Here is a 14,188-nt window from a genome sequence, read left to right as displayed (position 1 = left end):
ATAAAATCTTTATGAAGGCTTTTGACAGCCAATGGAAGCCTTAGGAAGTGCAACGTGACCCCACAGACACAGTAGTTTCGATAGGGATTAGAAAGAAGAACTACAATTCTCAGATCTCCCACTTCCTGGTTGAATTTTTTCTCAGGTTTTTGCCTGCCATATGAGTTATGTTATACACAGACACCATTCAAACAGTTTTAGAAACTTCAGAGTGTTTTCTATCCACATCTACTAATAATATGCATATTCTAGTTTCTGGGCCAGAGTAGTAACCAGTTAAATTTGGGTATGTTTTCCATCCGGCCGTAAAAATACTGCCCCCTATACTTTAAGAAGTTAACCCATGCCAAAGGCACTTACATTAATGTCAGCACGGTAAATTTGCAAATGATATGTTATGCAGAATCAAATGTACTCACGGGTCCTCCTGCAGAGACAGACAGCTGTCATCCTACCAGGAGCACGCCCACTCCAGAAGCCACTGCTGCCTGCCATAATTGCCCCACTATTGGTGACATGATGACAACGGGAGAGGTCATTAGCTCTTGGACCACATTATTGTTCTTCTAAGAAAATGTGCACAGCTCTGTTTTCATATGTGAGAAAAGACAGCTAGAAAAGGATACTTACCCAGAAAGATTTCTTTACTGTTTGATTCCACATCACTTTCTGTGGAGCTTTGACCTCCTGGTCACATGCAAGAGAGAAGGACAGTTTAATAACAGAGCTAATATTTCTATGAAGAGATAAATTGTTTGATTAATCCTAAACCTTTGACTGAATTTACATCTGACTATATTTGCAAATTGGTTTATAATTTAATAGACAAAAATATTTAGCAAACTAAATTAAACCTATTGGCTATACTTACTTTCAGTTGGACTCGCTGGGGTGTCAGTGGTCAAAGTACAGCAAACAGTCAACCCTGACGCAAAGCAAATCATTGGATCGGAATATACAAAAATATAACTTAATGGGTTGATTTTAATCAATCAAAATTACAACCTATTTTTGTAATGAGTCAAATTTGTGATGGGGAAAAAACTTACAAAAACATGGAGAAGATAAAGCTACTCTATTTGTTTTACTTCTATCTGCTAACTAGATAAAGATGACTAAGAGACCTGATGAAGGATTCACTGCCGTGCTAGGGGTCAAAGGGGAGGTCAAACCTGGTGAGAAGAGATTACTCATATTACACAAGAACAAATATAAATTAATGTAATATCTAAGGTCTTTCAATACGCAGAAAGAGAGAAGTACACGTTACCTACAAATCAGATGGACTAAAAGTGGTTAAAAATCTGGACTGAAATTACAAGCAGCTATGAATACATCTATTAGTTAACCGGTCAGAGCTTTCGTGAAAATGTGAACAAAGATATTGCACTTGAAACTAAGTTAAAATTGGTGGATCTACTTGCTGGCAGTTGGTGTCACTGTGGTGTCTGGGGTAAAGGTAGAAGTAACAGTTGAAACTAGTGGGAATTAATATGACTACACAAGAATAAGGTTTTACATTCACATTTGGGACACTTAATTTTACAGCCCCGTAATCTAAACTCTTGACTGTATAATTACTATTTGCAGAGATGGTCATTTAGAGGCCCAACACACCTTCTGTAGGACTCACGTTCGTGCTGGGGGGCAAAGTAGATCTAGGACCTGGAGTTAAATCCACTGAGTAAACACATATTAATGAAATTAGCATTTTATTCATGCTTATTTATGATCATCATGGTGTCATTGGCCTTTTGAAATACCTTCATGACTTTCTATATTCAAAGTTGGGCAAAGTAGGACTATAAAATCAGTACGTACAGATTGCTTCTAGCCCTGGTGGAATATATTTCACTTCAGTATAGAGGATGCTTAAGACCATATTCATAAGGTGATAAAGTCTTTCAGGACGATAAGGTGTTGATTGTTGTTGACAGCTTCCTAGAATGAAGTCACCATGTTATCTAACAGCAGAAAGTATAACAGAGCAAGATACGATCTAAACACTCCACTAGATGTAACACAGACATTCTATTACTTGTGCTGATGATCCCAGACATTGGTGTTGAGGCTGGTGTCATATCTACAGAACACGTTAATTATCTACCAGAACAGCTTCATTTACACATGAACACAACTATTCTTACTGCTGAAACTTGCTTTGCTTTAAAATAACAGCAGCCGCCACTATAAAAGCACAAATGTGTAGCCTACCTGCTATAGAAGGTGTCTGTATAGTTGTTGGATCACTGATGTGAACTCCCACCAGATCTGTAAACATTGAAATGTGGTATTTAGTTTGTTGGTCAGAATGAATATAGTCATACTAAGAAGATGCTAAATCAAAGTGAGTCAGATCATGAAGACCTGCAGCCCTGATAGATTTGTTGAGATAATGACTCACCTGTAAAGCTGTACCCATCACTGCGTGGAGAGAGAGAGTTTGGTCCTGAGCTCACTTTGTAATCACAGCTCACCTCCTTACTCCTCACTGACTGTAGACGACTGATCAGATCACTATGTATTGGAGTGAATTGACAGAACGGCTGTTTGGATGCTGAGGGGGCTTTTCTCTTCTTGATCTTTTCTGTGAAGGATGGCTGACTCTCCTCTCCAACATACAGGTTACAGGTGGTGTCAGGACTGACGGATCCAGGAATCAAACAGATGACGTTGAAGTACACATCAAAATGGACTGTAATGTCTGGTTTTGGATCTGTTAGGAAAGGACAGAGACTCTTATTGCATCACTCTATTTGAATGTATATGTCACAAGTGACACTGACTCTTAGTAAACTAGAGCCTGCCATTCTCTTTATATTACATATCAGCATGTCTTATTTGATATCATGCCTATTTATGAGTCCCATGTCATCATGTGTGCTGTGTGTTTACAACGATTGCCTTTCACTTAATTCCTTACATTCTCACGTGTGAAATCAAATTGAATCCCATGGACTATTTTTGTATGTGGTTCTGTGATTCCACAGATTAACATGGACTAAAGTGACATTGAGAGGATTCTCTGTCACCTCCTCCCTCCCTAAACTAATTGCTAAACATGCCCCAGAACTAGAGTTAAAAGGAGCTGAACAAGGACCTCTCGACCGACTCGCTGCACCTCTCTGAACGAACAAACCCTGCTCAGAAGGACCCGAATGAACATTGGCCACCGATCAGGAATCAACTACTGTGTTAGTTTGGCCCGTTGCTTCTAGTAAGCCTACAGCCCTAAATCCCAGCCTATTTATACGTTTCTAATAGGGCCGTAGTGATACTGTGTATTACTGTGTAAAGCTGAGTTTATAAAAGAACCTTTGATTGTACTTGGCCTGTCTCTGTGGTTGTTTTCCGTGGGAATAGTAAGAGAAACAGAACCACTTTGCATCGATGGAAAGTGAGTTTCTACTGTGTAAAGATATCTCAGTTTGATCTCAGCAGATGAACTTTGACCTGACCATGAGAGCAGCTCAGTCCCGTGAGTGACTTCGTACAGGGTGAGGGTTTAAGATCTCTCCCCTCTGTGTAGAAGTAACAGTGAGACACAGAGACAGATGGAGGAGTCTGACAGCTCAGCTGAACTGAGTCTCTCTCTCTGATGACTGTAGAACTGACTGTCAGCCTGGGAGGAGGTGTGTCTCTTTGAAAGTTGCATTTAAAAACATTATAGGTAATCCATACATACTAACAGTATGGAAAATCCATTAATACAATGTTCAACTATGTCAGCATTTATGTTTGTACAAAGTACAGTAAATCCTATCATTATGTGAAATTAAGACGTTTAGGAAATACGACAGATCTCATTTTCAGAACGAGCATAATTAATACGGTATAACAGTGAAGTGTATAATTTTATAAACCACCTACTTACCCTGAACAGTGACTGAGACAGGGTTACTAAAAGGAGATGTGTGAGACTTCCCTACAGCATAGTAACACTTCACTTTGACCACAACTGGAAATGTTGGACCTGCCCTCTTCAGCAGCTCAGTTCCTGTTATTGTCTGCGTACACAATGAGTCTGGAAGATTCTTCCCCACCTCTATGTAGAAGTAACAGTTAGACACATGGAGAGATGGAGGAGTATCACAACTCAGCTGAACTGATTCTGTCTCTCTGATGACTGTAGAATTCACTGTCAGCTGAGGAGTGTCTGTAAGAATAGGGGAATTTAGCATTTAGCATTTTGTGGTTTTGAGAAATGTACTGATAGCCTAGTCCCTCCTTGTTACTTCACACTTAAGGATCTTGAGTCCATTACCTCATGCAGCGACAGTATTGGGAAATTAAGGAGATAATATATTCCTTGATTGTTTCATGTAATAGCATATAACAATACACAGTATGATAAAATATACTAAGAGGAACATAGTAAAATGCCACAACAGTACATTGTTTACAACCATTCAAATAGTCTTCTTACCCTGAATTGTGACTGTTGAAGGCTCACTGTATATGGATCTAAACTGTGGACCTGTAGCACTGTACTGACATTGTATTTTGACCTCAGCTGGTGAACTCTGACCTGTCCACCTCACCATTAGTGTTCCTGTGAGTGTCTGTTGACAGGGTGATGGTAGGGTGAATTCCACTTGCCCTTCCATTTTGAAGTAACACTCAGAGACAGATGGAGGAGTCTGACAGTTCAGCTGAACTGAGTCTCTCTCTTTGATGACTGCAGGAATCACTGTCAGACTGGGCTGAGGAAGATCTGTGACATCAGAGGGATGGTGGAGTGTCTTTTTTAATTGAATTAAAATTCATTTTCAATGTTTAACTACTCATACAGATAATGTACCACTTAGTATTATATGAGTTTGAAAGAGAAAAACAATTAAGACACTGTTGTCTATTTAACAATAAACAATGAGAACCCGTGGCAGGAACAGCCCTTAGGAGGGAGTTATCACACAATAATCCTCGGCTTCGATGGGCATTTTGCTTTTGTAAAACGGTTGCCAACATTTAAACAAAAGATTAACGACATGTCTTTCATTAAAGACGTATTATTGTTCTGAGTAAATGTGTTTTATTTTCATCCTTCCACCAGGACATATGCTCATCGTGGAACGTTGCTATATGGGCACAGCCAAACAACGGAAGTGATGGATTTTCTGACCAGAACTGTCCCAGAGCTTGGGGAGGTGTGTCTGAGCTGAGGTCTCAGCTTCTTTGCTGTTATTCTGGCTGCACTGTTTGACGTGACTGTGTTAGCCGAAGTTGTCTAGCTAGCAAGCAAGGGATAAGAACATTGACAGCCATCATGGCAACGGAACATTTAGAATGATCCACCAGCTGGCTTGGGTACCAACCCTAGATTTGTGTCGGGATTACACGGAGTGTACCAAACAGTCGGGGCATGGATTTTACAATGTGTCGAAAGCATTCCATGGGGATGCTGACCCATGTTGACTCCGATGAATTCATCAAAATAACGTTTTTATTGAAAATTTTTCAATCACTATTTGAATATTTTGGTAACCCGTTGTTTTGTCAGGTAGCCCAAAATGTTCCATAATACAGCTTTAAATTCATAATAATGATACTGACCTTTGGCTTTGATGTACTGGAAGGTATCTAGACAACAAAATGGGTCATTATTATGCTCTTTTTGCCATTATGAAAAATAAGAAAACATGAGATGGGAACACTTTGCACAAGCTGGCGAAGCAGAATAGCCTGGAATGCATTCACAGCCATGTTATCAAGCAGTGGTCATTCTTATCTGAACAAAATGTAAAATAATGACAGAGAAATATAAATCAATAGGATGATCAATGGAATAAGACACACTTATTATAACCATAACATGTTGAAATATTAAGAGTTCCTAAAGTAAAAGACTAAAAGAGGGGAAAGAAGAATGGAATATCCTGTAGCACAAACAGATGATGGAACTTGGAACGGAAAAATAACTCACCGAAAAGGAGGATGAGCAAAAACAGACGACCAGCCATATCAGGGATGAACAATGTCATTTTTTAGAGAGCTACATACATACTGTTAGTCTGACTTCAGAGAAGATGGTGGCTGTGACTGGGACAAAGAATAAATGTTTCAATAGAAAAGTAGATGTGGTGCTTGTTCACAGGAAAACCACATGTCTCATATGACAACTGTGGGCTAATGTCATGTTGCAGAGGACAAGGAGGCTGAACATTCAGAATCATTTCTCGGTCATTATTTTTATGATCTAAAGCTAACTGTCTTTAACAGATTTTATTTTGTATCATTATTGCCGACAATTTGATTTTTAAAACCAAACTAACTTGTCTGTCTGAGAAAAATATTTATCTAATACTTTCATATTTAATTTATGTTTGGTGAGTCATGTTTATTAATATGCCAGAGCAGTGAAGGTAAGCTGATAAGCGCAGTAAAGGAAAGGATGGAAGGATGGAAGGATGGAAGGAAGGAAGGAAGGAAGGAAGGAAGGAAGGAAGGAAGGAAGGAAGGAAGGAGAGAAGAAGAAGCGAGTTCACACTACTCGGACAGATCAGTTTACCTTGAATGCTCTGACTGGTACCTAAATGTCAGCGCCTGTTCATGTAAACCTCGTGGGTTGCGGCGGTGTTCCTTGAAGTGCATAACATTGAACGTGTGTACTAACGTTTTTATATAGCCTAACTTTGAGATTAACCGTTTGATCATGCCTCCTAAAAAAAAGCAGCAGTACCGAAGAAGAAGTAACTTCATCTTCTGACGTGCCCAAAAAATATGAAAAAGTGTTGGGAAAAGATAAATCAGGTTTGTAAAACCATGTGCTGTTTAGGCCAATTTGAGTAGCCTAATTTTACGGCTATTTGGTTAGATTACGGTTGATACATTTGTCAATTTCATTGTTAGAATCTAACAGAGCACCTGCTGTGGCACGGAAACACCCTCTTCATCCACGTACGATGGTGATGGTTAATGAAGCGCTGAAGGAGTTAGACTCTCGAAAACGGGTCTAATCGCAGGCCATTCACGGCTACATAACAGAGAAATATCCATCTGTGGACCTGGTGAGGTTGAAGTATTCCAAGAATCCAAGATGGCGTAGCAGTCGGACGTGTGTTTGTCTTGTCCCATGTAAATAGTTGGTCTCATAGTTTTTTTTGTATATATTTTAATCTCACTTTCCACCTACGATCTAAATATACTTTCCTGCAACCCGCCCCACCCAATGTGGTACGGATCTGCTATTTCTATACGTTATAACTGGAACCTTCATCAGAAGCTCACCAGCTAACTAGCTACTAGCTAGTAGTCACTGTTAGCCACAGCTAGCGGTCTTCACCTTTAGCTCGGTCACCAGCCAGCTTTAGCTTGGTCAATACCTGCCAGTCTGCACAGCGCGATATCGGACTGCTTTTCTCCACCACATCCCCGGATTCCTGCCGCAAGCTCTGGGCCATTACACCGGATCATCGCAGCTAGCTTGCTGCAATCGTGTGGCTACCGCTGGTTAATGCACCAGTTAGCCTTGAGCTAGCCTCGAGCCAGGCCCATCTCCCGGCTAGCCGAAGAGGTATACCCACTAATTCGTGGGCTACAATACCTCTTTTGCCAATTTGCCTGGACCCTTTATTGCCGACAGGGAGCCCCGCCGATCCATCACGACTGGTCTGCCGACGTAATTGTACGATGTGGTTTCAACAGGCTTTCCGTTGCGTTGTAACCGCAGACCCATCTACTAGCCCCGGCCCGCTAGCTTTCTAATGCCATGCCTCCCGCTTGCCTAGCATAGTAGCGACTACCGAACGGCTCCCGGACTCACCTATTGCTGCTCATTGGACCCTATGATGACTCGGCTACACATGCCTCTCTCTAATGTCAATATGCCTTGTCTTCTGCTGTTTCGTTTAGTTATTCTTTAATGTCACTGTAGATCCCTAGTCCAGCTCAACATGCCTTAGATAGCTCTTTTGTCACACACCCCACACATGGGGAGACCTCATCTGGCTTAGCTGGTGTCTCAAGAGATGCAAGCTCTCCCATCGTCACACATGGCTAGGTTTATCCCCAATGTCCCCACATCCTACCATACCCTGGTCTGTACATTATGCCCTGAATCTTTTCTGATGCCCGAGCCGTGTCTGAATCCTGGCTAAGGAAGGCCACCAAAAATTCTGAAATTTCCATCCCCAACTACAAGATTTTCCGTCGAGATAGAACTGCCAAAGCGGGCGGAGATGCAATCTACTGCAGAGATCTGTCATACTATCCAGGTCTGCGCCCAAACAGTTCGAGCTTCTTCTTTTAAAAATCCACCTTTCCAAAAATAAGTATCTCACTGTTGCCTAACTATTGATCCTCAGGGGCTAAATATGTTCTCTGGTGTATTTTGAACATTGACAACAGGCTCCCTTGGTTGGATATAAAAAAAGTTATTTGTTTTTTTGCCTCTTGGGCCCAGCCCCTGACTCACATAATTGACCAGTCACATTTAGTTATTATGCAGTTTATTTGTTCAGTTACCCAATCAAGGCAGGGCCCCCCATTTACCCACATGGGGACCATACCGCTCCTCCCCCTTATCTGATGATTAGCATAGTGGCAGCAGGATGCTGTCTACACTCATTGATAGCGGGCTCCAGAATCCTCCTGTGGTTTGCGGTTGCAGTAAAAATATATACTACATATCTAATATGTACTGTATAATGTATGTATATATTTGTGACTTTTTTCAGCCTTCTGGGCCCAGGGGCTTCAGCCACGGGAAGCCCCTTTGATAATCCGGCCCTGGACGTACCCCAACAACAGAATGGTGTGGGCATATACCTGTTACAAAAAATATTAAATCAAGTATACTGCTGATTGGCAAGCTCAGCCAATGACCCAACATGATATAATGTTTAATGAGGAAATGGCAAGCATTATCGAAACTGTCTGTTTTTGTTACAAGTTCAGATGTTTTTTTTGTGTTGTTTTATTTCAAATTATGCTTTGGCTACAAATACTAGTATAGGATTAGTGATTGGGAAACAAAGCTTCCTGGAGCATTGAGATTTTCCAGCTAATTGTCTGAAATAGGTAAAATTCTCAAGGCTTTGATCAAGTGCACACTAGTGGCACCTGCTGGTCTAAAGAATATAGAGCAGCCAAATTATTATAGATTATGTCCCAAACCCCATAGTGTGTGCAGTGTAGCCTTTTTGTCTTCTACCAATCAGGTGGTTGTTCGACGAAACAAAGCTTTGGACGTCATTGATCATGTGCTTCTGATAAAGTGATACGAGCATCAGCACACTGCGATTTCAACGCATGCCTCAGAGCTCAGGCATCAAACGTAACATCACTATACATTATGAGTCCACAACATTATTTGGGTACGAATTAACAGAATATAAACTTTTTTTTAAAGTGAGATCTCCACTGGACAGTTACTTCAATAGGCTACTTGTGGCAACTAGGCTTTGTTAACCCAAGTAATTAAATCAAGAAAAATTTGTTCCAAGGTGAATGGACTTTATTTTCTGAATGTGATAGTAGCTTTCCTGCCAAATGAGCCAAACTTTATGGTACCAGTTCTGAATATAAAGTGGTGTGTTTATTAGATTAGTCAACATTATATGACAAACATATTGAACATGGGTTTGCTGTTTAATATAATGAAGCTCAATATGTGTTCACCCTCCCTTGCCAACTTGCAGTCAGGGGTAGGGTGAAGGAGCCCAAGCCAAAGGCCACTGAGAACACTGATCCCAATGTGGAGAAGGCTGCCAATGTTGGAGCCAAGAAGACTAAGAACAAGGATGCCGGTAAACTGAATCCACTGATTTGATTGTGCTCCTCACTCCTAGGATTTAGACATCACCCTATAATCTGCCCAATTGTATGGGATCATTGTTATTGAGCTACTCCCTTTGCAATGGAGGACATTTAACATTGCTCATTCAATGACTTGTATGGGTATCTCACTTCTCCTCATGGTGTCCATGATTGCATGCATACACACACATCACTAACTCTTGTCTCTAGAAGCTGAGAAAAAAAAGGCTACAGCAAAAAAGCAGAAGGAGAAACCTTCAGAGGCAAGTGTGGTTTCAGTAATGTTCTGACTATTGGCATTGTTCAAGTGGTTTTGGTGTATAGGGACTTCTTTTACACTTTTGTCATGGGTACTGTTCCCTATTTGGGCTTTATCATGGTTAAATTGAATCTCAAATTTTAAATGTGGGATTGCATTGCAAACCTGTCATTTTCATCTTTGAGGATGCAAAACTCAGGAAATCTGCAAAAGCATCTGCTTCCAAGGTGGCCCCTGCTAAGAAGCCCAAGTCGAAGAGGACAGTGGGGAAGAGGGGGACAGCTGAGGATCAACCCAAAGCACAGAAGACTACCAAGGGTGAAGGGGCAGCCAAGAAGGGTGCAAAGGCCAAAGCTTTCCAGAAGCCTGCAGAGGGTTATGAAGAGGACACTGCTGCTCCTGAAGCTAAAATCACAGTGAAACTATATGTTTTTAAATAAAGCCGTGTTTGTAGTTCTTGTTTGTGGCATTTAAGTGTAGACCTAACTGCTGTAAAATGTAATCTCCACTTTTCCTTTAGATGTAGATAAGTGTTGATGGTGGCTAGGGGTTTGTAAAGATGTTTAATGATTCACTGATGCAAGATATATAGATATATATATATAAATAAAAATCTGTTAAGTTCTTATTTCTTGCACCTGCTTAATCAGTAGCCTCTTCTGCCAGATTAATTACATCACCAGTACAGTGACTTCCCGGTTCCTGGAAAATGTTGATGGTTAAGTTGTTTTCTATACAGTCAGGACTTTGTTGTTCATCCACCATAGGTTGATGACCATGGCACGATTCATTGGGATAATCTGTTACAGTGAGTGTGCAGATGGTTGAGATCCATCTGAGCTTGGAACACACTGGACATGACATCTTGGTACCAGTCTCCTGAGGGACGGCCCTGATACTGGTTTTTCACTGTTCTCTCCACCATGGAATTTTTGATGCTGCTGGTTTGTGGTAGCATTCTTTCTATACAGTTATAACTAACCATCTCAAAACAAACATTTCCCATAACTATGAAGCGATGGGAAATGATTCAAAACTAGTCTGTTATGGGTCAGTGTCCACAATGGTGCAATGCAACATGTTGTACCACTTCAGTTTGTCCACAAGGGGGTGCAATAACTAATTGGGTCTTCAGTTTGATATTCAAAGGTACCCAAACCAGAGCATTGCTGTCCGCTGGTGCTCCTGGTTCTTTATTCCCTGGAAGTTTAACCAGCTTTTACTCAACCACCCCTACGGAGAAGAATAAATCATTAATGGTGTGGACCTCAAGGCCTGGATTTGAAAAAGGATACACAGGAAGAGAGCATAGGCAATGCTATTGAAGCTGTCACATATCTTTCATTTTTTATTTTTTATTTCACCTTTATTTAACCAGGTAAGGTAGTTGAGAACAAGTTCTCATTTAAAACTGCGACCTGGCCAAGATAAAGCAAAGCAGTGTGGCAGAAACAACAACACAGAGTTACATGGAATAAACAGTCAATAACACAATAGAAAAAATATATATACAGTGTGTGCAAATGGCATGAGGAGGTATAGCAATAGTAGCAAAGTAATTACAATGTAGCTGATCAACACTGGAGTGATAGATGAGCAGAAGATGATGAGCAGATGATTGTGTGTAAGTAGCGATATTGGTGTGCAAAAGAGCAGCAAAGTAAATAAAAACAATATGGGGATGCGGTAGGTAGTTGGCTGGGCTACTTAGAGATGGACTATGTACAGCTGCAGTGATCGGTTAGCTGCTCAGATAGCTGATGTTGAAAGTTAGTGAGGGAAATGTAAGTCTCCAGTTTCAGCGATTTTTGAAATTCGTTCCAGTCACTGGCAGCAGAGAACTGGAAGGAAAGGAGGCCAAAGGAGGTGTTGGCTTTGGGGATGACCAGTGAGATATACCGGCTAGAGCGCGTGCTACGGGTGGGTGTTGTTATCATGACCAGTGAGCTGAGATAAGGCAGAGCTTTACCTAGCAGAGACTTGTAAATGACCTGGAGCCAGTGGTTCTGGCGACGAATACGTAGCGAGGGCCAGCCGACAAAGTATCACGTCCTGACCAGTAAAGGGGGTTATTTGTTATTGTAGTTTGGTCAGGGCGTGGCAGGGGGTGTTTGTTTTATGTGTTTCGGGGGTTTTTGCTTATGTTCTATGTTAGTATATTTCTATGTTTGTTCTAGTGTGTCTATTTCTATGTTTAAGTTTCTTGGGTTGACCTTCAATTGGAGGCAGCTGTTCCCCGTTGCCTCTAATTGAAGGTCCTATTTAGTAGGGGTGTTTTTCCATGGGTTTGTGGGTAGTTGTCTCCATGTATTGTCAGTGAACCTTACAGGACTGTTTGTCGTCGTTTCTTTAGTGTAAGTGTTTTTGTTTTTGTTTTCTTCAATAAAAGAAGATGAGCATACATATACTTGCTGCGTTTTGGTCCACTCACTACGATGCTTATGACACAAAGCATACAGGTCGCAGTGGTGGGTGGAATAAGACACTTTGGTAACAAAACGGATGGCACTGTGATAGACTGCATCCAATTTGCTGAGTAGAGTATTGGAAGCTATTTTGTAGATGACATCGCCGAAGTCGGGGATCGGTAGGATAGTCAGTTTTACTAGGGTAAGTTTGGCGGCGTGAGTGAAGGACGCTTTGTTGCAAAATAGAAAGCCGATTCTAGATTTGATTTTGGATTGGAGATGTTTGATATGAGTCTGGAAGGAAAGTTTACAGTCTAGCCAGACACTTAGGTATTTGTAGTTGTCCACATATTCTAGGTCAGAACCGTCCAGAGTAGTGATGCTAGTCAGGCAGGTGTGGGCAGCGAATGGTTGAAAAGAATGCATTTGGTTTTGCTAGCGTTTAAGATCAGTTGGAGGCCACGGAAGGAGTGTTGTATGGCATTGAAGCTCGTTTGGAGGTTAGTTAACACAGTGTCCAAAGAAGGGCCAGATGTATACAGAATGGTGTCGTCTGCGTAGAGGTGGATCAGGGAATCACCCGCAGCAAGAGCGACATCGTTGATATATACAGAGAAAAGAGTCGGCCCAAGAATTGAACCCTGTGGTACCCCCATAGAGACTGCCAGAGGTCCGGACAACAGGCCCTCCGATTTGACACACTGAACTCTATCTGCGAAGTAGTTGGTGAAGCAGGCGAGGCAGTCATTTGAGAAACCAAGGCTATTGAGTCTGCCAAAATGAATACGGTGATTGACGGAGTCGAAAGCCTTGGCCAGGTCGATGAAGACGGCTGCACAGTACTTTCTTTTATCGATGGCGGTTATGATATCGTTTAGTACCTTGAGCGTGGCTGTGGTGCACCCGTGACCAGCTCGGAAACCGGATTGCACAGCGGAGAAGGTACGGTGGGATTCGAAATGGTCGGTGATCTGTTTATTAACTTGGCTTTCAAAGACTTTAGAAAGGCAGGGCAGGATGGATATAGGTCTGTAACAGTTTGGGTCTAGAGTGTCATCCTCTTGGAAGAGGGGGATGACCGCGGCAGCTTTCCAATATTTAGGGATCTTGGACGAAATGAAAGAGAGGTTGAACAGACTGGTAATAGGGGTTGCAACAATGGCGGTGGATAGTTTTACAAAGAGAGGGTCCAGATTGTCTAGCCCGGCTGATTTGTACGGGTCCAGGTTTTGCAGCTCTTTCAGAACATCTGCGATCTGGATTTGGGTGAAGGAGAAGCTGGGGAGGCTCGGGCAAGTAGCTGCGAGGGGTGCGGAGCTGTTGGCTGGGGTTGGGGTAGCCAGGAGGAACGTATGGCCAGCCATAGAGAAATGCTTATTGCAATCTTCGATTATCATGGATTTATCGGTGGTGACCGTGTCACCTAGCCTCAGTGCAGTGGGCAGCTGGGAGGAGGTGCTCTTGTTCTCCATGGACTTTACAGTGTCTCAAAATGTTTTGGAGTTAGAGCTACAGGATGCAAAATTCTGTTTTAAAAAGCTAGCCTTTGATTTCCTGACTGACTGTGTGTATTGGTTCCAGACTTCCCTGAACAGTTGCATATCGCGGGGACTATTCGATGCTATTGCAGTCCACCACAGGATGTTTCTGTGCTGGTCAAGGGCAATCAGGTCTGGAGTGAACCAAGGGCTATATCTGTTCTTAGTTCTACATTTTTTGATTATTTAAGATGGTGAGGAAATTACTTTAAAGAACGACCAGGCAT

The 14,188-nt window shown here is 41.8% G+C and overlaps 1 protein-coding gene across 1 annotated transcript in view; it reads right to left on the bottom strand.

Annotated features, from left to right (window-relative positions):
* Positions 1–6,148, bottom strand: part of LOC115208192 (mucin-3A-like) — an 18,455-nt gene extending 12,307 nt beyond the window's left edge. The window contains exons 1-5 of the mRNA XM_029776054.1: positions 5,924–6,148; positions 5,554–5,580; positions 4,427–4,714; positions 3,875–4,156; positions 2,405–2,716 (exon numbers count right to left, since the gene is read on the bottom strand). Of these exons, the coding sequence (XP_029631914.1) occupies positions 2,405–2,716; positions 3,875–4,156; positions 4,427–4,714; positions 5,554–5,580; positions 5,924–5,981 (967 nt within the window). The 5' untranslated portion in view covers positions 5,982–6,148. The remainder of the gene's footprint in view (positions 1–2,404; positions 2,717–3,874; positions 4,157–4,426; positions 4,715–5,553; positions 5,581–5,923) is intronic.
* Between the last annotated feature and the right edge of the window lie 8,040 nt (positions 6,149–14,188).

Source organism: Salmo trutta, chromosome 14 (genome assembly GCF_901001165.1).
Source record: "Salmo trutta chromosome 14, fSalTru1.1, whole genome shotgun sequence".
In the NCBI taxonomy this organism is placed as follows: Eukaryota; Metazoa; Chordata; class Actinopteri; order Salmoniformes; family Salmonidae; genus Salmo; species Salmo trutta.
Note: the sequence above shows the minus strand (reverse complement) of the source record. Positions and strands in the feature narration are given on the sequence as shown.